Source organism: Passer montanus, unplaced genomic scaffold, assembly GCF_014805655.1.
Source record: "Passer montanus isolate IOZ18808 unplaced genomic scaffold, ASM1480565v1 scaffold43, whole genome shotgun sequence".
Taxonomy (NCBI): Eukaryota; Metazoa; Chordata; class Aves; order Passeriformes; family Passeridae; genus Passer; species Passer montanus.
Genome location: NW_024369151.1, coordinates 1,589,124 through 1,611,341, shown reverse-complemented (window position 1 = coordinate 1,611,341; position 22,218 = coordinate 1,589,124). Strand labels below are relative to the sequence as shown.

At 50.7% G+C, this 22,218-nt stretch overlaps 1 protein-coding gene across 7 annotated transcripts in view; it reads right to left on the bottom strand.

Moving 5' to 3' along the window:
• Positions 1–1,514: 1,514 nt before the first annotated feature.
• Positions 1,515–22,218, bottom strand: part of NSMF (NMDA receptor synaptonuclear signaling and neuronal migration factor) — a 45,227-nt gene continuing 24,523 nt past the window's right edge. The window contains exons 4-16 of one of the 7 annotated variants that reach the window (XM_039720202.1): positions 21,780–21,855; positions 20,050–20,055; positions 19,384–19,452; positions 15,456–15,508; positions 13,467–13,556; positions 11,748–11,869; positions 10,873–10,956; positions 9,899–9,932; positions 9,303–9,373; positions 8,173–8,252; positions 6,528–6,630; positions 6,102–6,177; positions 1,515–4,366 (exon numbers count right to left, since the gene is read on the bottom strand). In XM_039720202.1, coding sequence (XP_039576136.1) covers positions 4,269–4,366; positions 6,102–6,177; positions 6,528–6,630; positions 8,173–8,252; positions 9,303–9,373; positions 9,899–9,932; positions 10,873–10,956; positions 11,748–11,869; positions 13,467–13,556; positions 15,456–15,508; positions 19,384–19,452; positions 20,050–20,055; positions 21,780–21,855 — 962 coding nt within the window. In that variant the 3' untranslated portion in view covers positions 1,515–4,268. The remainder of the gene's footprint in view (positions 4,367–6,101; positions 6,178–6,527; positions 6,631–8,172; positions 8,253–9,302; positions 9,374–9,898; positions 9,933–10,872; positions 10,957–11,747; positions 11,870–13,466; positions 13,557–15,455; positions 15,509–19,383; positions 19,453–20,049; positions 20,056–21,779; positions 21,856–22,218) is intronic. The other 6 variants (XM_039720206.1, XM_039720204.1, XM_039720203.1 and 3 more) reach the window with 6 other exon arrangements.

Genomic DNA, 22,218 nt, shown 5'->3' with positions numbered 1-22,218 from the left:
CATTCCACCTCCTGTGGGATTAAGAATGGGGCTGGGATTAAGGACACGCTCCCAGATCCTGCCAGGCTGGCTGTTTATAACCAGCATTTTCCATTCCTCCAGCCAACCCCACTTGTGCTGCTGAGGTTGCTGAGCAGCCCTGCCAGCAGAGCTGGGAACAGGAATGCCAGGCACAGGTCAGCAAGGCAGGAGCAGCAGGAGCTGTTTGTGGGTGGCTCTGGGCCAGGATCCCGAGCAGTGCTCACACAGCCGGACACCACATCCCAGCTCACACCTCCCTGCACAGGGAGCATCCCCCCAGCAGGGGACAGAGCCTGGCGGCGAGCACACAGGAGCACATGGACACACCACTGGAAGCAGGAACCCTGTGCTGAGCTCCAGGCAGCAAGTCCAGGCTGAGGAATGAAGAATAAATTCCTTCCTGGAGTTTCCTGCACAGAGCTGAGCCCCTTCACTGGCTCTGGTGGCTCCAGAGGTGGGAGCAGGTGGGATCCCACAGCAGAGTCCTCACGTGGGCAGGATGAGCAGGCTGGGTACCTTTTGCAGTCAGATGTTTTGCTGGAGCTACAAGGATTTTTCTGCTTTTTTTTTTTTTTTTTTTAACTCAGGAAGGGATTATCTGGGAATTCGTGTTTCCCACCCCAGGCCTGGAGGCCAGCTGCAAAGGGAAGCTGGTGGCTGCAGCATGAGCAGAGTTGCAAAAAGGTTTATCTGTTTCTACCTATTTCTATATCCCATGGGTAACTTGAATTTTCTTCTTCCCTTTCCTTCCCTTCCCAGCCACACAAGAGGAAAAGAGAAAAGCCTCTCTGACAGTGCCACATGCACAGAGCCTATGATCCCCCAGGCTTCTCCCACTGAGTGAACATTCCCTGCAGGCACCAGAGAACATCCTCAGGGCACTCCCAGCACTTGAGGAGCAGGGCTGGGACAGCTGAGCCCTTCCTGGCCCCTCTCCTCTCCTGGAGGTGACACTGCCAGCTCGGGCCATAACACATTTAACAGGAGTGATAACACATTTACCCAGGCAAGGGCTGGGGGTCACATCCAACACTGCCTCCAGCAAGGGCAGCACAAACCCCAGCCAGGGCTGGCCCCCAGCTCAGCCATCTGGGCTTAATCTGCTTCTCTTCAAGTGAAGCAGGTGTCCCCTCTCTCCTGGCCCTGCTGAAGGCAGCTCCAGAGCACAGAGAGCAGCAGTGCCCTGCTGGGACAGGGCAGTGGGATGGAGCTGCTCGTTGCTCACCCCTCACCCAGCCCGGCACACGGAACTGCCGGCGGCGCAGCAGAGAACTGGTTTCAGACACACCCCGAGAGCAGGGTGCTGAGAGCTGAAGGAACAGGCAGGAGTGGAATGGCAGATTGTCCCGTGTGCCCAGAGGGTGCTGGGGGAGCCTCAGAACCTCCAGGGGATGCTGCAGGAGCACAGGGGGTGAGGAACACACGGGGCCTTGGAGCTGTCCTGGCTGGGACCATGCTGGGCTCATCCTTCACTGAGGAAGTTCCAGGCTCTATTTTTACCTCTGAAGTTTAAATATTTTTTTATTTACCTCTGCTAACCCCTTCCTTTCCCAGCAGTCACCTGAAAAACTCCACCAGTGAAAAAGGGGAATAAAAGTGTTTTCCTCTGTCACCAGTGGTTAACTCCAAGGACACTGCTGCACACAGACATCAAACATCACAACTCCATTCCAGTCACAGCTGACAGAATCTCATCTCTTTAGGCATATGAATGCTACAAAGGAAAAAATATGTTCATGTCATAAACATCACAAGCTATGAGGAATATAGATCTTTGGAGGGAAATGCATTCATCAGTTGTCATATCCCATAAACTGCACCAGGAGAACAGTCCATAGTGTCAATTCCAACACAGAAATTACTGTACAATCTACCTTCTACTTTGCACCCCAAGTACTACAAGTGGTCTGTGAAGATATACAACAATTCTACAGAGAAATCACTCAAGTGGATACATAAATGGGCCCTTTGGGGGTTAAATAAGATTTTCAACAGTTGCACAATGCTACATTCATGCTACCAAGTTCACTGAATTGGGATTTGAGAAAGGAAGAACAGTTTGCCTGTCTCCAGTGAGGAGGTGAAAGGGTCAGAAAGGGAGAGAGTTTTGTGTCAGCATTTTAATCCTCCCACAACCATTTCCTTCTCCAGAACATGACTTTGTGCTTTCACTGCACCTCTGGCTCCCACCTCTCACGGCAGAGCTGGTGGAAGCACCAAAGTTAAACAGTAATTGGCATACATTTGGGGTTCTTTTTCTTTTATATCTGGCATTTTCTTCCAAAAGCTACAGACTGGTGCCTGTCCTCCCCTTCACTGTAAGTCTGGCAAACCTGACTGAGTCCAGGGATGAGACGTGGCTACCAAAGCTCCCAACCTGGGGGAGGCAACAGCCCACACCTGTCTGTGTGACTTCCAGTGACTTCAAACTACCTCTCTCCACCCATTCCTCTCCTTACTGTATGTACATTATTTCTTCAAAAGTTTTGCTATAAAACTGCTCTAAATGTAAAGGGTTCAGCAGTTCTAGCCAGGGGCCTACTCCCCAAAATCACAACCACAGGTATGGCACAGGGGAAGGAGGACTCTACAGATCAGAACACCAAGTTCTCTTTGTAAGTAGTTAAAAGAAGATTTGTACATGTATTTTCCTTCACTTCACAATCAACAAATTTGAGATACCAGGAAATCAGGAAAATAAGGTAATCCTTCCCTGTTACTTCCTTTGCTTGTAAAAGAATTAACTTGTGTCACCTCCCAGAATTGCCAGTGACCTACATAGACTCTAAGTACTATTTGTCCTCTGAAAGGACAGCAGAATGTGAAAAAAGCCCCATTCCCAAAACCAAAAAAGCACCCCCTAACCCAACCAAACAAAAATAAATAGATTCCAAAAGGTACCATCAAATATAAAATATAGACCTGGGCTCTCAGGCTGCTCTGACAGAGCTCAGGGTTTTCTCTGTCCTCCACAGGAAGGAGCTGAGCAGCTCACACCAAGAAACAGGTCAGGGAAAAGGGGTGGGTTATGCACAAACAACTGGCAATCAAGTGAACAAAGAGTCAAACTCATGCTCAAGCCCGTGCTGTGTCCCTCCAGAAGCATTTCTGCTGAATGCCTCAGTGCTCAGCCCCCTCAGAGGGGTCTCCACACAGGAAGAGAGCTTCTCTCCCAACACACAGCAAAACACCGGCATGAACAATTAATTACCATGGCTATTAATTTCTAATTCAGTTTTATACCAAAGTGAGCCTGACGGAGGCTTCCCAGCCAGGTCCCGTGTTTCTAACCTAAGTATTTCAGCAAAACTAAAGTTCCATAGTTTTGCAAGCAGCAAAATAGAAAGAATGAAGTTGTGGCTAACTGGAGGAGAACTACACATTCGTGAGAGCACGTACAGGTAGTGCAGCACAGCTACTCTGAAAGGAACCAAACCAATGCAGCAGACATGCAGGGTCTGCTAACTTATGTTAAAACCATGTTTGCTGGTGATTAAATATGTCTACAGAAGATATATTACCATTCTGAATATATTTTCAAGCAGACCAAAAATACCTCATCTATTGGTTATGGTGTGTTATTTTTAACTAATTAAATATCAGGAGGGATTTTACCCCCTCCCTCGCTATAAAAATTGCACTTATTTTCTATTAAACAAAACAAACAAACAAAAAAGAAGATTTCAATTCTATATCCCAGTATATATTCACATGGAAACGGGATCATCTTGCTCTAAGCTTGCAGGAGTAGGTGTAGCAGTCCTTGCTCTCCAGGACTCCCAGCACAGAAAGTCCCACCAGGACAACCCCCTGCTCCCTCTGTGCTCTGGTGACTTCTTCACTGTAGTGCACGGGTTAACTGGGTTTGTGGTTTTTTTTGTAAGAAAACCTGAGCTTCAAAAGTCTTTAAAAGGACCTGGAATCAAATCTGGCCCATTCTGACCCAAAACAGCTCAGTTCTGCCAGGAACTCCATCCTGTCCTCGTTTCGCACAGCTCCTCCTGAGGCCCCACGGCTCGGACTGAGGCCAGCGAGGTGTCACTGTCACCCCCTTCCCTGCAGTCTCTCTTGGCCCAGGAGACTTTTCCTGCCGACACTTCCGAGGGCTCCTCCTTCCCTCCCTTTAGCACTGCTGCCTCCCGTAGGGCTGTGAAGGGCTCCCTGTGCCAATAAAAAAGTCTCTCTGCAATAAAGCATGACTTCTTGGACACTGGTGATGAGCTTCCTCTTGCAAAGTCTTCTCCAGCTCATAAAATGTCATCGTAATCCAACAGTTTGGAGTGCTGGCGGGTCTTCCAGAGGCGGTAAAGGCGGAAGTCAAAGTAAGTCTCAATCATTTGCTTACCTAGAAGTGAAACGAGGCAGAGGGGTCACACCCTGAAAGGAGCACCAGGGAGAGGTGACAGCACACAGCAGCACAAACCCCAGCCCATCCACGGCAAACGCTGACACTGGGCACGTGGAGGGGCCCGTGAGAGACAAACATCTTTTCAGATCTCCTCAACCATGAACAGCTCCCTGTAATCCCCTGGCAGGGTTTGTCCCTGGGGGCAGGAACTGAGCACGAAGTCTGTCTCCAGACTTTGCCCTCTCTGCTCTGAGGGCTGAGGGGAGCTGGGGGCTGGAGATGATCAGCCACAGGCTGCATGAGGCACAGGGACTTCAGGGGCTGTAAACCAAGAGTTAACTTCTTGTAAAGAAACATTAAAAATAATTAACACTGAAATTTCAAACTTAAAAAATACATATTTTTTTAATTTCCCTGTCCTGCTCCTGCCTGTGCTCCCAGCAATGAGCTCACAGCACACACCAGTGCCAGCTGTGCCCCCCAGCCCCTCTGACTGCAGGGGATCTCACAGGTAGCCAGGAGGTGCATTTGAAAACACAAGGGCAAACAACCCTGCACTCAGACAAGGCTCAAGGAGGGGATTTTCACTTGTGAGGCCTGATTAAGATTAGTTTTAGATGACTTTGCAAAGGATTACAAGGGTACACTCTTAGTACGTCCCAGACTGATCAAGGGGATAAATTCAGACGTATTCTTCAGCCCAGCTTCCTGAAAGCTCAGCTGCTCTAATGCCTGCACACAGAACCCACTGCCTGGCCTGCTGAGCTGCCCACAAACCTGGGAATTTCCCTGCAAGCTGCTCCTGAACACATCCCAGCATGTTTGCTCCTGTGCAGCTGAACTGATCATGCACAGGAAACTGAACAGCCTGGCCTGGAGGGAGGTGTCCCTGCCCATGGATGGGCTGGAACTGGGGCACCCTGAAGGTCCTTTCCAGCCCAAACCAGTCTGTGACTCTGATTCTGTGAGCTCTGCGTTCTGTGAACTCTGCACAATTGAGCACCAACGTGCTCAACTCCTGCACATTCCTGAGGCTGAAGGGAGGTAAGAAAAACCCATCAGTGCTGAGACCAGAGCTGTGGGCAGCACAGAAGTGCCTACAGCTGAATCCTGCATGGTTTTATCAGCCAAGAACTACAGTAAAGATAAAAGAACATGGGCAAATTCAGAATCTGTCACTTGCGAAACTGCACTGTGAATTACTGACATTGAACAGGAAAAATCCTGTAGCTTCTTGAAATATCCTGAGCTACAGGAAAAAAAGGGGAAAGGGTCAGCAGGCTGAGCTGTAGAACAGCTCTGATGGGCCATATCCCAGTTGGTTACTGACACAATTCACTTGGTGCCAGTGGTTTGAGCTCTGGAGAAGAGATCCCAGCACACCTGGCCACAGAAAAGGTTCTGCTCCACGTGCATTTCCCCCACAGACTCCTCATGCCCTAATAATGATGGGTTCTCCTACACTCAGCCTGGAAAGCTCTCCTTTGCATTGCCAGGACCCTCAGAGAGGCCTCAGGCACAACAAACAGGGCATTTGAAATGTGAACATATGCAGGAACTGCAAGGGAAAAGCCAGGCGCAGCGGCTGAACTACACAAGGTGTTACAAGCAAAACAAAGACCATGGCAGGACTTAAGGCAGTCAAAACTGCTTTTTCATGAAGATGCCCCCCAAAGGAGGCAGACTGGTTAGCAAAGGGTGTGTGTGTCTTAGTAAAAAAGGAAAAAATTACCTTGAGCTGATAGTTCAAGTGGAGACTCAAAGGCAACCCTATAAGGATTCATTAAGTTTTTCAGATTCTGAAATAGCTGAAAGGAAAACATACCAGAGTTAACAGCTGAAAACAGTGATGACTCTGAGCACCCACAATTGCCCATCTTTGCTCTGGAAAACCTTCCTCCCATGTCCTTTAAAACACCTATCTCACCAGTAAATAAATAAACCAAGTGCTTTCAATAACTCCTCTCCTCAAATGTTTCAGTTATTTGTCCTGCACATCCCTAATCCTTCCTCCCCTGCCCCACATCCAGGGGGTTCTCCCACCCACAGCTCCCACAGGACAGCCAGCACGTTCCCAGCCAGCCAAAGAGGCAGGTTTAGAGCTCCCAGTGTGACTCTGGCCCAGCAGACACTCCAGGGGTGACCCACCAGCTCCTACCTTCTCCCCATTGGGGTTTCCAAGAACATAGCAGCCCATGATGTGGATGATATTTGGTTCAGGATTGATTTTACTCATCAGCCTACTCAACCTCTTCCAGAAGCTGGAAAAAACAGAACACATCATTAAAAAAAAAAAAAAAAAAGAGTAATGCCAAGGATGTGTGTACACAGCACTCAGATAGGGCCCAAGGTTTGTTTCCTGGGCAGGAAAATGCTCAGGAAGAGCCACTGGATCCCAGACAAGGAAGAACAGAGGAGAGCCAGGGCCTGAGGAGCAGGCCCAAGTCATGTGGCAGAGAAGGAGGAGCAGCCATCAAGCCAAGGGAGCTCCAAGGTGAGGAGAAGGGAGCAAAGTCCCCCAGGAGTGCTTCTGGAGTGACAGTTTCACCAAGTGTCCCCTCCAGCTTCCTCTCTCCCATTTCTATCAACAACTGCCCTTTCTGAACACAAGGGTTATCAGTGCACTGGTTCATTTCCAGAGCATGAAATCAGCAGGGAACAGCTGGAGAGATTGTTCTGAGTGAGACAATACAGCCCAGGCAGCTCCATGTCAGCCCGTGCTTGGTGCTGCTCACAGTCACCCCCCCTTGCAGTGTAGTGACTGTGACCAGGCACTTGGTGCCTGAGGGATGTGAAACACAACCCCCTCCCCTGGGCAGGGGGCTGGAGCAACTCTGGGGGGCTGTAAAGCCCAGAAATTCCTCCATGGGTGTTCCAACCAGACTTCAGCCTCAGCCTTCCTCAGCACTGCCTCCCAGGAGCACACAAGCTGGATGGAGACATTCACTTCCAAGCTCCCCAACTTTCAGCTGTGTGTTCACAGCTTTCTGCAGATCCCTGATTTATCAGCTTTGGGAGCAGCTCTGCCTGGGATGTGCTCAGAATCGTGGATGTGCACACGTGCTGGAGAATTCCACAGCCAGTGTTTGTGCCAGGGCATGAGATTGCTGAGCAGATGTTGATTTTAATACTCAGTTCTCATGCCAACAAAAAGTTGTGTGGGAACAGGTTGGTGTACATCCTCTCCCCCACAGCCAGGCACTGTTAGCCAAGCAAGTTTGAGCCAGCACAAGCGAGTAGGCAGCAAAACAGGCAAAGCTTTACTCTCTGCAAGGAGCAGCAAAATTGCTCAGCACTCCCAGCTGAAGCCTGGCATGTTACTGAAAAGTCTCCTCAGTAACAGACTGGACTTTGAGCAGGCTTTGCAGAGACAAATTCCATTTCCCCCTGGCCAGAGTCAGCTGTGGGGGAACACCCTGGATTTCTGCCATAGCCACCAGCTTAGCAATGGTATCACAGCACCAGAGGCTGGAAGTGCATGTTCTCACTTCTGGTCAGAAAAGCTGTTTTTAGTAGAAGAAATGTATTTTTTTCCCTCCTTTTTGACAGTCTCTATCCAGAGAGACACTAAACAGATGTAAGAATAAATCTCCTGGTGACAGGGCTGCAGCACTCCAGGGATGAGCTCAGCTCTGCCACCTTTGCTGTCACCCCTGAATGAGCTGTGTCTCCTCAGCCTCCTCATTCCCTAACCAAGCCACCCCAGCTCCCTTCACTTTTCCTGCTCCACCATGTGCTGCAAACATTGAGCAAATCCAGCAGAGAAACACCATGCAAGCCCAGAACACAGCACAGCCACTCACAGGATCAGATCTTCCTCCTTCTCCACTTTGGCGAAAGTGGCGACTTTGTTCTTTAACAAGTATAAGTGCCCGGGGCCTCCCTGCAAGAGACAGACAGACAGACAGATGGAAACCCCTTCGCCCAGGCCCTGAGGAAACAAACCCTGGATGCGTTTCCTGTCCTGCCCAACCATTCCCAGAGGTGCCACAAGGGAGCAGGGCAGCCCTGCACTGCGGACATGCTCAGGGACATCACGCACTGGGCTGGGGGCTGGATTCCACGGCTTTTGACGTTCTGTGCCCACATCACTCTAGAAAGGCACAATAATAGATTTAAAACGCCATTGTGGGTGGCTGGAGAGTAATAGGGAAGACAAGAAAGTCCCTGTCAGTTGGGGATGCTGGGGGTGGCAGAGGAGCAGCTGAGAACAGCAGGGACAGCAGGCAAGGGCTGGCACTGCAGAGGAACTGGGCTTGGGCAGCAGAACAGACTGACACAACACCAGGAATATTAAAAGTCATAATTTCGAGGTCAGTGTGCAGCAAAGCTGCTCCTCTGCAGCACTGGGCACGTGGAGGGAGTTAAGTCAGGTCACCTCCCTCACTTCTCATGGCACAGCTGCTGGGGAAGTCCACAGCTGACCACCACGAGGAACAGCAAACCTGGGAAGGAAATCCCCAGCAACTCCCAAATCCAGCAGGGCCTGGACTGTCCCAGCCACGGCTCCAGCCTGACCCTTCTCCTGCATCCTCTGGTCTCCAGCTCCAGCTGAGCCACCTGCCAGTCTGGCCCACAACACACAGCACTGTCATTGTCACACTGCAGCTGGATGGAAACCATAACTCTGGCACTGCCAGTGCTTGTTCCTGTGTCTGGAATCCTTTCTAGGTCAGTGCTAATGCTGGTTTGTCTGGGGTTCCTTCAGAAAATCAGCCCAGCTCTTGACTTGGCCTCACTAAATCAGGTTTGATTTCCTGCTGTCACAGCAACTTGAGACTGCTCCATGTCTGGGAAATGGGAAGTGAAAGCTGTGCCTTGGCAGCCACTTTAATGGAAGCTGACTTTGGAATATTGGTTCCTCTCTGTCACTTTCCCCACAGAAAATGACAAATTTGTAACAAATCACCCTAGTTTAACAACTTTCATGTACCTGGCAAAATATCAGCATCTTCCAGATTTTGCAGCCTTTCCGATAAATGTTCAGCTTCTTCTCTATTTCCTCTGCAGAGAAAAAGCCAACCAAACAAAACATGTTGGAAAAGATGGACCACAGACAAAGGTCAAAATTAACCTTAGTTCTTTACACTTAGTCCTGAGGGCAGGAAGCTGAGCTGAGGGGTGCTCAGTACATGCCAAGGGTGCTGTGGGTGCAGGAAATGTCACAGGTGACAGGGCAGAGAAGGATGGAACAGCAGCAGACACTGCTCTGTACTGACCACAGCTCCAGAGCAGCCCCAGCCCTCCTGGCCCTCTGTCACTGCTCCCACTCCCCACCACAGGTACAATGAGCAGGCACCTGCTGCCCCGTGCCTCAGTTTCCCTGCCACAAACCATGAATTTAGCACAGAAAACAGGACACAGAAGTGAGTGTTTATTACAGCAGCCAACTAACTGTCAGGGGTCACTGGGGTGACAAAAACAACTCTGTGAGTGGCAGCTGAAGCACAGGGCAGCTGAGTGACTTAAATATTGATAGCTACATTTGCACTGGGCAGGAGATAAGAAAAGGAGGTAAAACTCACGTACCCAGGATGTCATCAAAGGTGGCGTGTTCATGGTCCTGGAAACCAAGAGAGAAGACATATAAAGGTTCACTGTCACTCCACCAGCTCCCTAATAATCACACAATCTCATTCCAAGGATGCTTTAAGAGCACGTTTACCCCAACTGATGGCTGCTGGTCACAGCAGCAGTAACCCCCACACTAAATCACATTTCAGCACAGAAGCTGAAGACTGAACAGCCCATGAAGATCAAATCCACTCAAAGGCTTGCAGCTGAAGCCTGCAGACACGTCCAGAGCACAGACTGTCTCTCAGATGCAGTCAACATCAGCAATGCCTGTTTGCCCGTGTTTTGCAGCCACTCTCTGGCTCCACCCCTGCCCAAGCTGGCTGACCAACAGCTGCACTCCCAACACAGCTGCCTCTGCCACAGCAGGGTCATCAGGACCACTGAACAACCCTCCAAGGAAGAGAGACAAGAGCAGCAAGGCTAAACCCCAGCAGCACAGCCTGCTGCACACTGACAATGGCCTTGCTGGGCTCCCAGTTCCACATTCCCTTGCAAATGAAGTGATTAGAAAAAGAAACCCATGACTCCTCACTGCTGTATCAGACACCTGCTCAGGCCAGACTCCCAGGGAAAAGTCAGAGTTAAATTAATGACTGACAGGAATGCTCCACTGCACGTGGGGTGATGAGGTTGGTGGTTCACTGCTGAGCTCTGAGTGCTGCTTATCCCAAGGATGAGCACAAGGAGGAGCCCTAAGCCTGGCAGTGCCTGCCCTGCCTTCCCTTGACAATCCTCCCACGCAGCTTAGCTGGGCCTGCAGAGCCCAGAGCCCACATGTGCCATTTCCACCCCCCGACTGTTCCACCTGGACCTGAGCCCCCACAAAACCACCCTAGACCCCAAAGCAGGGCCAACACACCCAGCCCCTTCCTGATAGCTTTTGCAAACCACTTGTGCTGTCATCACAGCAGAAGTGATTTACTTACATAGAGGATGGGGATGATGGAGGGGTCGTCCCTGCGGATAATTGTGGGGACATACTCTGCTTTGGGCACCTTGGAAGAGATGAGCTGCAAAGGAGAAAACAGGTGCAACAGCATGAGCAGTAGGGTCTGGAGAGAAGCACAAAGGCCATAAAACTGGCCTGTTCAGCTGGTCTCAGGCGTGCCCCCAGGCAGCAGCTAACCCAGTCTATCCACGTCCCAGTGGAAGGTTTCCAGCCCAGAGCACCCCCAGGCCTGCCGAGTGCCCCTGAGTGTCACATGAGCACACAGCTCTGCCCTCAGGCTGCACTGGGCCCAGAACAGGCTGGAAAGGGGAGACTGGGGTGCACAAAGGATGAAGCAGCTCGTGCACCACCACGGATGGCTGTATCCCAGTGATGATCACTCCTTTTGGCTGTAGGGCCTGTTCAGTGTCTGCTGGGACCTGCACCAGGCACAGCAGGCACAGGGCTGCAGGTGTCAGACAGTGCCTGACAACTCTGGCTGAAGCCTCAGCTGGCTCCAGCAGCACCAGAGCCTGAACTCTGTTGTGATTCCAGGCCCCTCAGCTCCTCGCTGTGGGAGCAGAGCTGGCAGTGGTGCTCAGGTCTCTATTTTCAGGGTTAACAAGCCTCAGACTGACTTGGTTCTGTGTTGGTGTCAGTCCTGCTCTGATTTGGACTACAGATCTCTCCTTCCAGTTTTATTTCAATGCACTACCCCCAGCAATAACAGATTTGAACCCATGTCATGTCTTGGTTCATCTCTGAGTGACTCTCACAGACACCTGAGGCTGTGCCTACACAACAGACTTCCCATGAAGTGCTGAACTTAGCAGCACTGAAAGGACAGGCAGAGCACGAGCTGGAAACTCTCACCATTATTTTTGGTGGAATAAAGTCTTCTCCGTCACATGCCATGGCTTCAAGTTCCTTTTCTGCTTCCCAGTTCAAGTCAAAGTCACCATCCAGAGTCCCGCAGGAATCCTGAAGGTCATGGCCTGCCAGAACACATGGAGCATTATGAGGGCAGAACAGCCTTTCCCACTCCATCCTGCCTTGGCAGCTTCCTCACAAGAGGTGCCACGACACTCGTGCTCTCTTGTCACCCACAGAGTGACAGACACCACTCTGGGGCTGGTGTCTTCAAACAAACAAACATGTAACAAATGAAGAGTGCACAGAGAGCTCACATCACGTGTCACAGAACTTCATCACTCTCGCAGTCACCAAGCTTGGTTTTCAAATGCTAGGTCACACAGTCACCCTGTCACTCCAGAAATGGGAAAGGAGACAGAACACAGACAGACTCTCTACACTTCAGCACTGCCAGGCTGATAAGCAAAAGTCCAAAGATTTCAAAGCTGGTCTCCTTGTAGTAATTACTGCTCTGACTACATCTTTTCAGGGATTATAAAGAAAATCTGACTTGTTGGTCAGACTGATCCTGGCAGAGAAGTCTTAGAGCGTGCGTGAGGACAGCTGCAACAAACACAGTCATATTGCAACAGTACACTTGAACTTGCTCTCCAAATCGACCTTACCTGTTGGCCTTCAATGCCTCCTGGGGAAAAAAACATCTGGAAGGAATATAATTGACCATTAAAGGTTAAAAACAGAGATGGTTGCTGGACTGAGGAAAGAGAACCGAGGTGCCTCTGCTTGTGCCTTTGGGGATGTCCGAGTGTCGCTGGGCAGTGCCCGGAGCCTGTGTGAACCACAGCTTTCCCATGGCTTTCCCATGGCTTTTCCATCTGCCTCCGGGCAGCTGAGGGAGCAGGGAGGAGTCAGACTGGCAAACCACAGGGTCATGTTGTGAACCTGGCCTTTGATACACCTCCCCTTGCAACCTGGGTCTTCTACAGCTAGCAGGGCCAGATCTTGTGCTTACCTGGTAGATCAGGTCATTTCATTAGTGAAATTCACTTCAACATGGGCAAACTCATATCCACCAAGCTCCTGCCTACAGGCTTGCAATAAAATCTGTGTAAAACAGCCATTCCCTTTATAAGAATACAGATGCTGGCATTCCTTCCTGTAAATGAACACAACAGCATCTCAGTCCCCTCAAGCAGAACATGGCAGCATTACTGGGGATTCCCAGAGGGATTCCTGGCAGCCCAAATGAAGATCAGATTGCCCCAAGCTATCACCTGTGCAGGAAATCAAAGCTCCATCTCATCAGCTGTATTCTTGAGCTATTCCAGGCTAGGAAAGAGCTCAGAAGGGGCTCCTGCATAGGAAGCCACGTTAGCCCCACTACGGTGACAGGCAGCCTTGGACTGGTGAGTTTCCAGAGAGGTTGTTTAGGTGCCAAGAGGATAAGGGATGATGGGAACAGAGGGCTGTAAGAGAGCTGTACTCTTTGGCAACTGCTCAATAATCTGAGGTTGGATGAGTGGCGCTCTACAAATAAATACAGGTACACACAGATGAACAGGTACATACACCTGGAGCGTTACCTGCTCCGATCTCAGGAAACTAAAAAAAGATCACAGACAGGACAGAGGGCACAGAGGAGTTACTCCAGTGGGACTCCAGTCAACAACTGCTGGAGGGTTTGCCCACAGGAGGAAGCTCAAAGGACTCAGAACTCACTTTCTCGAGAGTCATGGAAGGAATCAGCTTTGATGGGAGTCGGGTCACTCCAGGACCTGCTGAAGCTCCTCTCACGCCGTTCGGCAAATGCTAAAGGATAAAACCAGAGCACGACATTAACAGATCCCAAAGCACCTCTGCTGCTGCCAGCAAACAAATCATCCAGCAGACTGCCACCAAAGACACACACCACAGACTCCCCTGGGCTGGTCCTTCCACTTGCCAAACGTGAGTCCTTTCCGCACAGCAGAGACAAGTGCCCACTTGTGCACAGGATGGGACGTGGAACACAGAAAAAGGACAACACTTGATGGCCTCCTTAAATGCACACAGCTCAAACCTCAATTTAACCAAGGCCAGTCCAGTGTCCCAGTGTAAGTGCTCAGATTCCAAGGCCTCACAGAAACATGCACTGCACAGCTAAAATGACACCTGCATGGCCAGAAGGCAGCTGTAGCTCTCCAGTAAGTTCTCCCTTCACGTTCTACTGGCATCCCAGTCAGAGCTGGACCAAACAGCAGGGAGGGGATGTCTCTGGAAAGCTCAAGCTTCCTACATTCTATTGCAAAAGAGGAAATCCTTCAGCCTTTGCTTGCCTGCACTCTTGTGAGCACTACTCATGGCTTTTTTTCCTCCCAAGGAATGCTGTATTGTTTGCACTGACATTTCCCAAGCACAAACCAGGGAGCTTGGCTCAGACGGCTGCACCGCAGGCAAATTCCTGGGAACTGGCAACCACGGTGTCTGACTTGGCAAGCCCATGTGAGAGCCATTATGCCAGGATTAACAGCCACTTATGGGCACTAATACCTATTTCTGGTGGCAGACAGAGTGTGCAGCAGGGAACTGAGTAACAGCAGCACAGGAATTCACTGCAGATCAGCATCACAAGAGCAGCCTGTCCCCTGCTGAAGTGTGGCCAGGGTGGGTGTCTGGGGAGACAAGCCATGTCTTCAAGCTCTTCAGGTGATCTCCCTCCTCAGCTTTCAGATAAACCCAGGCGTTTAACTACTGTGCACAGAAAGAAAGCTTTGAAAACATGACCCAAGAGTTCCTGAGGCAGAGGCACGCCTGAGCTTCAGGGAGGTAAGCCCTGTCCATGTCAGGCAGTGCTAACTCAGATGCTGAAGAAGACTCTGGAAAGTGCAAATCTCTTTGCTGATCACTTCCCATAGCATATGAGAAAGGAAAGAATGCAAATTGAACTCAGCAATGCTTTGCTGTGGGCACTCTGTACATGATGCCTGGCCAGGGAGGTTGGGAAGAACAAGATGCTTTCTCTTCTGGAGCAATCCTCAGCTCCCAGGAGCAGGTCACACCACCTTCACAGCACTAAGGGAGTTGCCCAATCAAGTTTTGGAGGATTATTGCCTTCACCAGGGAAAGGGAACTGCAATTTTGCAGGCCTAAGAGGTGACTTCTTCCCCAGTGAGGCATAACACTCCCTGATTTGCCCCTTGCTCCAATCTCTTCTCTGATCCTCTTCTTTCTTCTTTCCACTATCATCTCAGTTGCCACCAGGCAACCCTCCCCCAGGGCCAGCTGTGGAGATGACAGGGGGACAGGGCAGGAGAGGACAGCCAGCAGTCTGTGTGGCACATGGAGCCACAGCTGGTCACAGCTGCAGAGAGAGGCCAGGCAGCTCTGCTGGACTCACAGCTCGGGTTCTCCTCACTGGCCTCCACCCCAGTGGTCACCAAAATTCACACAGAGGACAAGGATGCTGTGGCTTTCCTTCCATGCCTTGCACCAGAGATGTCCCACAGCCACAGCAGAGGGTCCTTGGGAACAGCCTCCAGGCTGCTGCAGGCATCCACAGGTCCTGGACACTTGCAACCACCTGGTCTTCTTGTTTGTAGGGTAAAATGGCACCAACAGGTCAATTCCTCTCTCCAGCCCAAAGCCAGGTCCTTTCAACCCACATGTGCATGTGACACGAACCCCACAAGGCCCAGCTCCTCACAGCCACACTGCCAGGTGCTCACTTACTTTGTGCTTTAACCCTTCGGCTCCCCACCATGCGGAGGTGCTTCCGAAAATTCCTGAAAGAAAGGCCAAACACAACCTTTGAGAAACGTGACAAGAAGCAACACCTGGGCCCAGCAGGACTGTGAAAACAGGGAGGAAGAAAATAAAATGGGGATGATGACATATTTCCTTCTGGGCATTCCAAAGCTGGAGACCAGGTCCCCAGCCTGCAGTGATTTAGTGCTGGGATGGTGATGTTCCTTAAGTGGGGCTGTTCTGAGCTCCCTAGGCTGGTGGTACAGGGCAAGTGGGGTCCCAGAGGGCAGCCCCCTGCTCATGGCTGTTTTCCCTGTTCTCTGGTTAAGCTTTACCTGTGCTGTATTTGCTGAGGACACCCACTGCTGCCCGTGCTGGCAGTGTTCCCTCTTTTCCTGGTAAAAAGCAGTAACTCCTCCCCTCCCTCCAGCAGAACATGGGGTGCCCAGGCCCAGCACACTCGTGGCTGTGCTCATTCCCAAACACAGCTCCTAAAACCCCTCCTGTGCTGCTGGTAACCATGCAGCTCGTGCTGCTCTCCAGGCACAGCTGGGGAGGACCAAAGCACGTTCTCCCTCCTTGCACAGCAGAGTTCAGTGATGCTGCCTGTCCCCACGGGCCTGCTCTCCCTGTGTGCTGCCCTGGCCTCACAGGCAGGTCCAGAGGGGCTGCAGAGCACACAGCTCCAGGGCAAAGCCCTGGGGAGCAGCTACACCCCAGGGTCAGGCCTGTGTGAAACAGGATGTCCTGGCCACTCCTCAGACCCCATGGCAAAGGGACTCTGTCCAGCCCCTCCGAGTGCAAGGGACCAGCTTCTCTCAGATTCTCATCACTCACGGGGCAGGAACAGGACAGGAACAAACAGGACACCAGAAGAGACAGGGAAAAGCAGCATCAAGAGCAGTGTCATCTCTCCATTAACCCTATTTAGCAACTGTGGCTTCACCCCACAGTGCAGCCCTAGAGCCCATACACCCTGGAGTGGGGGAGCCTTCCTGGATTCCTTGTGGCCCCCAAACACAGGGCAAACACCAGGCAACAGACACCACAGCTGGTGAAAGGGGTAAGTCACAAGTTGTCTGGCTCACACACAGGTTAGTGGGATGAGTACAACCATGCAGATGCTTTAGCAAACTGACTGGACCAAAAGACACTCCCAGTACTGACAAGAAGTTGTTCAGAGGAACTCAGATACATTTGCTCCTGTCCAGGAGACGCACACAAACACTGTCCTCGTGGGAGAGCACTGCACACACATCACCTCCTGCACCTCCCCTCTTTGGCCTGGGAGCCCTTGTTGTCATCAGGCTCCAAATTCAGCAAGAAGCAAAACCAGCAGCTGGGAGCAGCATTATTCCATGCCAAACTTCTGTCTACACTTGGGCTATTAATGTTTCCCAAAGATTTATTCTGTCTCTACTTGGGTACATGAAGATTCACTGCTGTGGATCAGACAAGTGCCCCTTTAGGCACATCCCTAGCCTGGCTCTTTGTACAAAGCCTTATGGGGTGCACCATCACCCCAGACAACTTGTAAGACTGACAACTGAGCCTGTCTTACAGTGGATTCAACTAAAATCCAAACAAATACAACATTTTAAAGGAACCCGGGCTGTTCTTTACAAAAAAATGTATCACACATATGTTATATGGAAATCTTTATGGTCTGTTGTGGGCCTGAGATCATACCAGACACTGAGCATCACTGTTAATTGCCCAAGGCCACTGCCTCATCCTTTGGGCATTTTGGAATAAAATCCACTTTTCTTTTAAATGCTCAGCTGTCCTCTACACGGAGGATTTTTTTCAGACCCTGGGGGAAGAGGGGTGAAGCAGCCTTTGCCATAGAAGAAGGTTCCTCCCAGCTGCCTGTACAGCTTGGGCTCTCCCTTGAGAGACCTAAAGACCATCTCCTAAACTCTGCTGAGAGCAGCTCCGAGGAGAATCCAGCTGTTCAAGGTTAACCACTGCACTAAACACTCACAGAATGGGACAAAGGCCTTTTGCTCCATCTATTTTCTTCCAGAAAAAACAGCACTTTGGGAAAGAAGTGCAAGTCTGGGACTGCCTCCTAATTTGGCCATGCTGTGAACTTCTAGATCCTTCTGAGGCTTCTTGCAGCTGCCGGGCTCCTCAGGCTCCTCTGTGCCTGCATGTCAGCATGACAAGCCCTAGGAAGCTGCAGCCAGCTCTGTCAGCAGGGGGGTCCCCAAATTTGCCCAGCTTTCCTGCCTGGCTCCTGCAACTGCACCCAGCAGCCCTGTGGCACCTGATCCCTTGCAAGATCCCTCCACCCATCATGACACAACCAGAATCCCTCAAGTTTCAGTGATGAAATCTCCCTTTTCTGAGCAGCTCTCCTCCAGTGTGCCTCATGGTCTGCATGACCCCCATGGCACCTCCAGGGTGTCCATCCCAGCCAGAGGGGCTCCAAGACACTGCAGTCCTACTCCACACCCTGCACTGGGTCACCACACGCTGCCCACAAGACTCTTCACTACCCAAACTCCTGGCAGCACCTCTCACACTGCCCTCTCTGGCTGCTCCTGCAGTGGGCAAAGCTCTGGGCACCGCTCACTCCACAGGCAGCAGCATCCCTGTGGGCACACCACACCATCCAGCCTCCCTGGACACCAGCACGGCACTGCAGGGGCTGTGTGGGAACAGCTGAACCCTGAAACACCCACCCAGGGCTGCACAGCAAACACCCACCCAGGGCTGCACAGCAAACACCCAAGCACAAAGCAGGGCTCTCCTCACTCCCTGCAGGACAGAGCTGAGCTCTGCCAGCAATCCCTGCAGCCAGGGCCCCTCCACTGCTGTCCCACCTCCTCTCAGGGGCACGGCAGCCCCAGCCAGGCTCCCTGCCCTGCCAGCCCTGCCCTGGGCACAGCAGCAGGGACACGGCTCAGGTGAGTCCATTCTCTCTCCTGACAGCCCCACCAAGGTTCACAACTGCTCCTGCACTCACAAGCCATTTTCTAACCAAGACTTGCCTCTGCCTAATAACTTCTGAGCAATCTCTCTTTTTAAAGGTACACTGTCTATTTGTTTAGATTGTCTTTAGTTTGGATTTTTATTTCTCTTTGTTATTGATGAAAAAACCTCACCATTCTGAAGTTGCTATAAAAAAATATTGCCTGGCAATTTCTCAGTTAAGAAAATCTGATGTTTTTCTCCCACTTGGTTTTGAACAGTGCTGAAGTGATCATGGCAGTTTAAAACCAATTACACAGACACTGTGTTATCATTTTTTAGTAGGCTGACACAACTCTTGGCACATTTAAAAAACCAAACCAGTTCTGATTCCTGCTGTTGAGTATATGATGTGCCATAGGAAGCCTGCAGAAGGAAACCAAGCCTTTCTGCAATACCTGGACAAGGAATCAGTCTCCATCCACTTTTATTTCTCTTCTATTATTGAAAAAAAATAAGATTTAAAAACAGACTTCTGTCACTAGAGATGTCAATTTTGCCCAGGTCTCAGATTTCTGAGGTGCATTTGTACATACAGCAATGGCACATACAGTATTCATCTAACCTCAAATTCCTGCCTGTGGCAGGGGAGTTGGAACTAGATCATAATTTAGGTTTCTTCCAATCCAAGCCATTCTGTGATGATATGAAATTCCAAACTGGAACGGGGAAATTGCATCTTTAATTTTTTAAGTATGTATTTTTCTGCCTGAGGCACAGATCATGTGGAATGCTAAAAGAACTTGACAGTGTTCTTTAAGAAGATGGAGATCAGCTATCCTGAGCATCATTCATCTCCATGGCTCCAGCAGAGCCTCTGCCAGTGTCCCCAGGACAGCACAGAGACAGGGACAGCCACGGTCAACGCCACCAGGGTTCAGCAGTGCCCCCAAGGGCCCATGCAAGACCAGGTCACAGCCGTGGGGACGGGCCCTACCTCTGGATAAGAGCTGCAGAATCATTCTCTCGTTTCCGTCTCTTCCTCTCTGCGTAGCCCCTGAACGCCCTGGGAAACCATTTCAAGCCATTAACCAAGTCCACAGCTTGGAAGTGGAGAGGACAAGGGACACACAGAGGGAAGCTCTGGGCAGACAACAGAGGTTGAGCTGCCCAGGGGGCCGGGCAGCACCGTGTGTGGGTCAGGGCATTCAGGCCACAGCTCCTCACTGCCCTGGGCTGCTCCTCAAACATCAGAACGTGGCCCAAAGGAGCACCCACCATCCCTGGGCTGCTCCTCAAACATCAGAACGTGGCCCAAAGGAGCACCCACCATCCCTGGGCTGCTCCTCAAACATCAGAACGTGGCCCAAAGGAGCACCCACCATCCCTGCTCTGCAGAAAGGACCTGGGAGCTGCATCACCCCCTCTCTGCACACCAGCACTGAGAGGGACAAAGTGTGCCAGCGACAAAGGGCTGCACTTGGAGGATGAGGATGGTTTGGTGGGATCCATGTAGGCCTACCAGGTGTAGCCACCTAACCTCAGCCAGCTGACAGACAGCCCCTAGCACAGGGAAAGCACAAGTGAATATGATGGACAGGAGAGGAGAGTTTAGCCAGCAGACCAACAGATAAGGACATTAAAAAAATAAGATTATACTTACGAGATGCTAGAGATTCCAGGAGATGCAGAGAAAAAGAGAGAAAAGAGGAATTTATTAGTGCTCAGGCCCAGCCGGCATTCTGAGGGAATTCTCACTCCAGAAGGAATATTTCTTGTTAGGTGGAAGGAAATTGCTTTTTAAATTAAACATTTCTCAGTGGTGAGACTCCTCCTTGACTGAACTCAATCCTCCCTGGGGCAGGGCTGACATGTGGCATGGATGCAAAGTGAGCTCCACACAGACCCAGAGAATGTGCAGATGTACAAGAGCTGAGTGTGGCCTGACAGGCTGCAGAACCACGAGCTCCTGGAGCAGGGAGAGCTGCTCCCACCATGACAAACACTGCTGAAGCTGGCTCATGCTGCCTGCTCCACGAAGGGAGAGAGCACAGCAGGCTGAAAACACTGGAGCAGAGACCAGGAGCCACCCCAGCACTTTGGGGAGGTGCCCTGAACTCCTGGAGGAGTTTCTGTGTCACTCCTAGAGGCAGCACAGAAGCTCTAGAAATGTTAACCAAGGAGCCACATCTACCAAGGGACTTTTGCCCCTCAAGGGTTCCCTTGGGGCACCATTCCCCAAACCAACCCCACAATGGCCTTCAAGCCTTGTGAGCCCAGCCATGGGCCATCATCCTGCAACAGATCTGCCCAGAAAACACAAATTCAGACAGCAAAGGCTGTGTCCAAATGTGATGATTTTGCTCATGTTTTGTGAGTCAGATCAGAACTGTGAACTACCACTGGCTGTTATCAGACAATATCTTTTAAATTTTTTTTTTTTTTCTGGGGGATGCAGCTACCCCACTCCTCAACTCCAGATCCAGCCTCCCTGCACGAATCCTTCTGGGTCTGGTTCAGTCTGGGTTATGCCAAGAGAAATAACCAGCCTCTTTTCAGGATTTGGGGAGGGAAAAGCACAAGGGAAAGAAGTATCAGAGAAACAAGAGTACAAAAAGGACACCAGATTAGACAAGAAGGAAACAGAGCCAGAGAGCTGAGGGTGTCCCAGACACTGGGAGAAACACACAGGAAAAAGGTGGCAAGGCTGGGGAAGGGCCTTGGAAGGTAGAACAGCATCTTGTTTTCCTCTCTGCTTGCCTTAGTTTTCCAGTCAGGAGGAAATACTCGAAAGCAGGAAGGCAGCACTCCCTGGCAAGCTGGCACAACCTGGAGAGGAGGCTTCCCTCACTCTCCTGAGCCCTTTGAGAGCTGCCTCCTCCCAAACTCAGCACCCCATAGCCTGCATGGAGTGTGGAGGGAAAGGCTCCTCCTAATTCACACCCCTTTGTATTTTGCAGGGATTTTACTGACACTTTTTCACACCTGCAGAGCTGCAGGGCTTCCTTATCCCAGAGGAAGGCATCTCTCTGGAGTGAAGGATGCAGGGCAAGCCTGGAATCCCCTTCCCTTGGAAAGTGTGTGCAGCAGAAGCAGCTGGTGGAGGGTCTCACCCTTGCTCTGCAGAGCAACGAGGCCACAGTGTCACAGACAAAATCAGGGAAGCAGAGAAGAGCAGGGTAACCCGAGGAGTTAAAGAAGGTAAAACCAAACAAATGAGAGCAGTAGGGAAGAACTGGTAAGTAAGAAAGAAAATTAACAAGAGACAAATTTCTGTCTTTCTCTCTTATCCCTGAACAGTGATGCCAAACACACAACTCCTGCTGCAGGCTCTGAGCTTTGAGCTCAGACCCTGAGATACAGAACAAAAGCCACAGCAGTGGTTTCACTTACGCTTGCATAGTTGTAGTAGCAGTGTGAAAACTGAAGAGGTTCTCCTTTGGGAACCAGGTTCGTATGGGAACATCATCTGCAAGAGAGAGAGAGCCTGAGCACCCAGCAGGCACAGACATCCTTCAGACAGCCACATTTCCTCCCCAAGCTCTTTCTTTCAGGACTTTCCTTCAGCATCTTGCCCTGACTGAACAGTTCAAGTCTCATCCTCCTCATATAAATGCACACTGCCACCGAGTGTTCTGCAAATTCATGCTAAGCCTGCCTATCAGGCTACTAAGGGAAGAATAAAAGCTCTATCTTAACCATTGGAGATTAGGATAATCCAAGAATTACAGAACTGACATTTGAACTAGGAAAAAAAAAACAGGGAAAAGAAACATTTTTCATTAAAAGCATTTTCCTGTCTCTGCCTTTTCCCTTATAGCATTGATTTAAA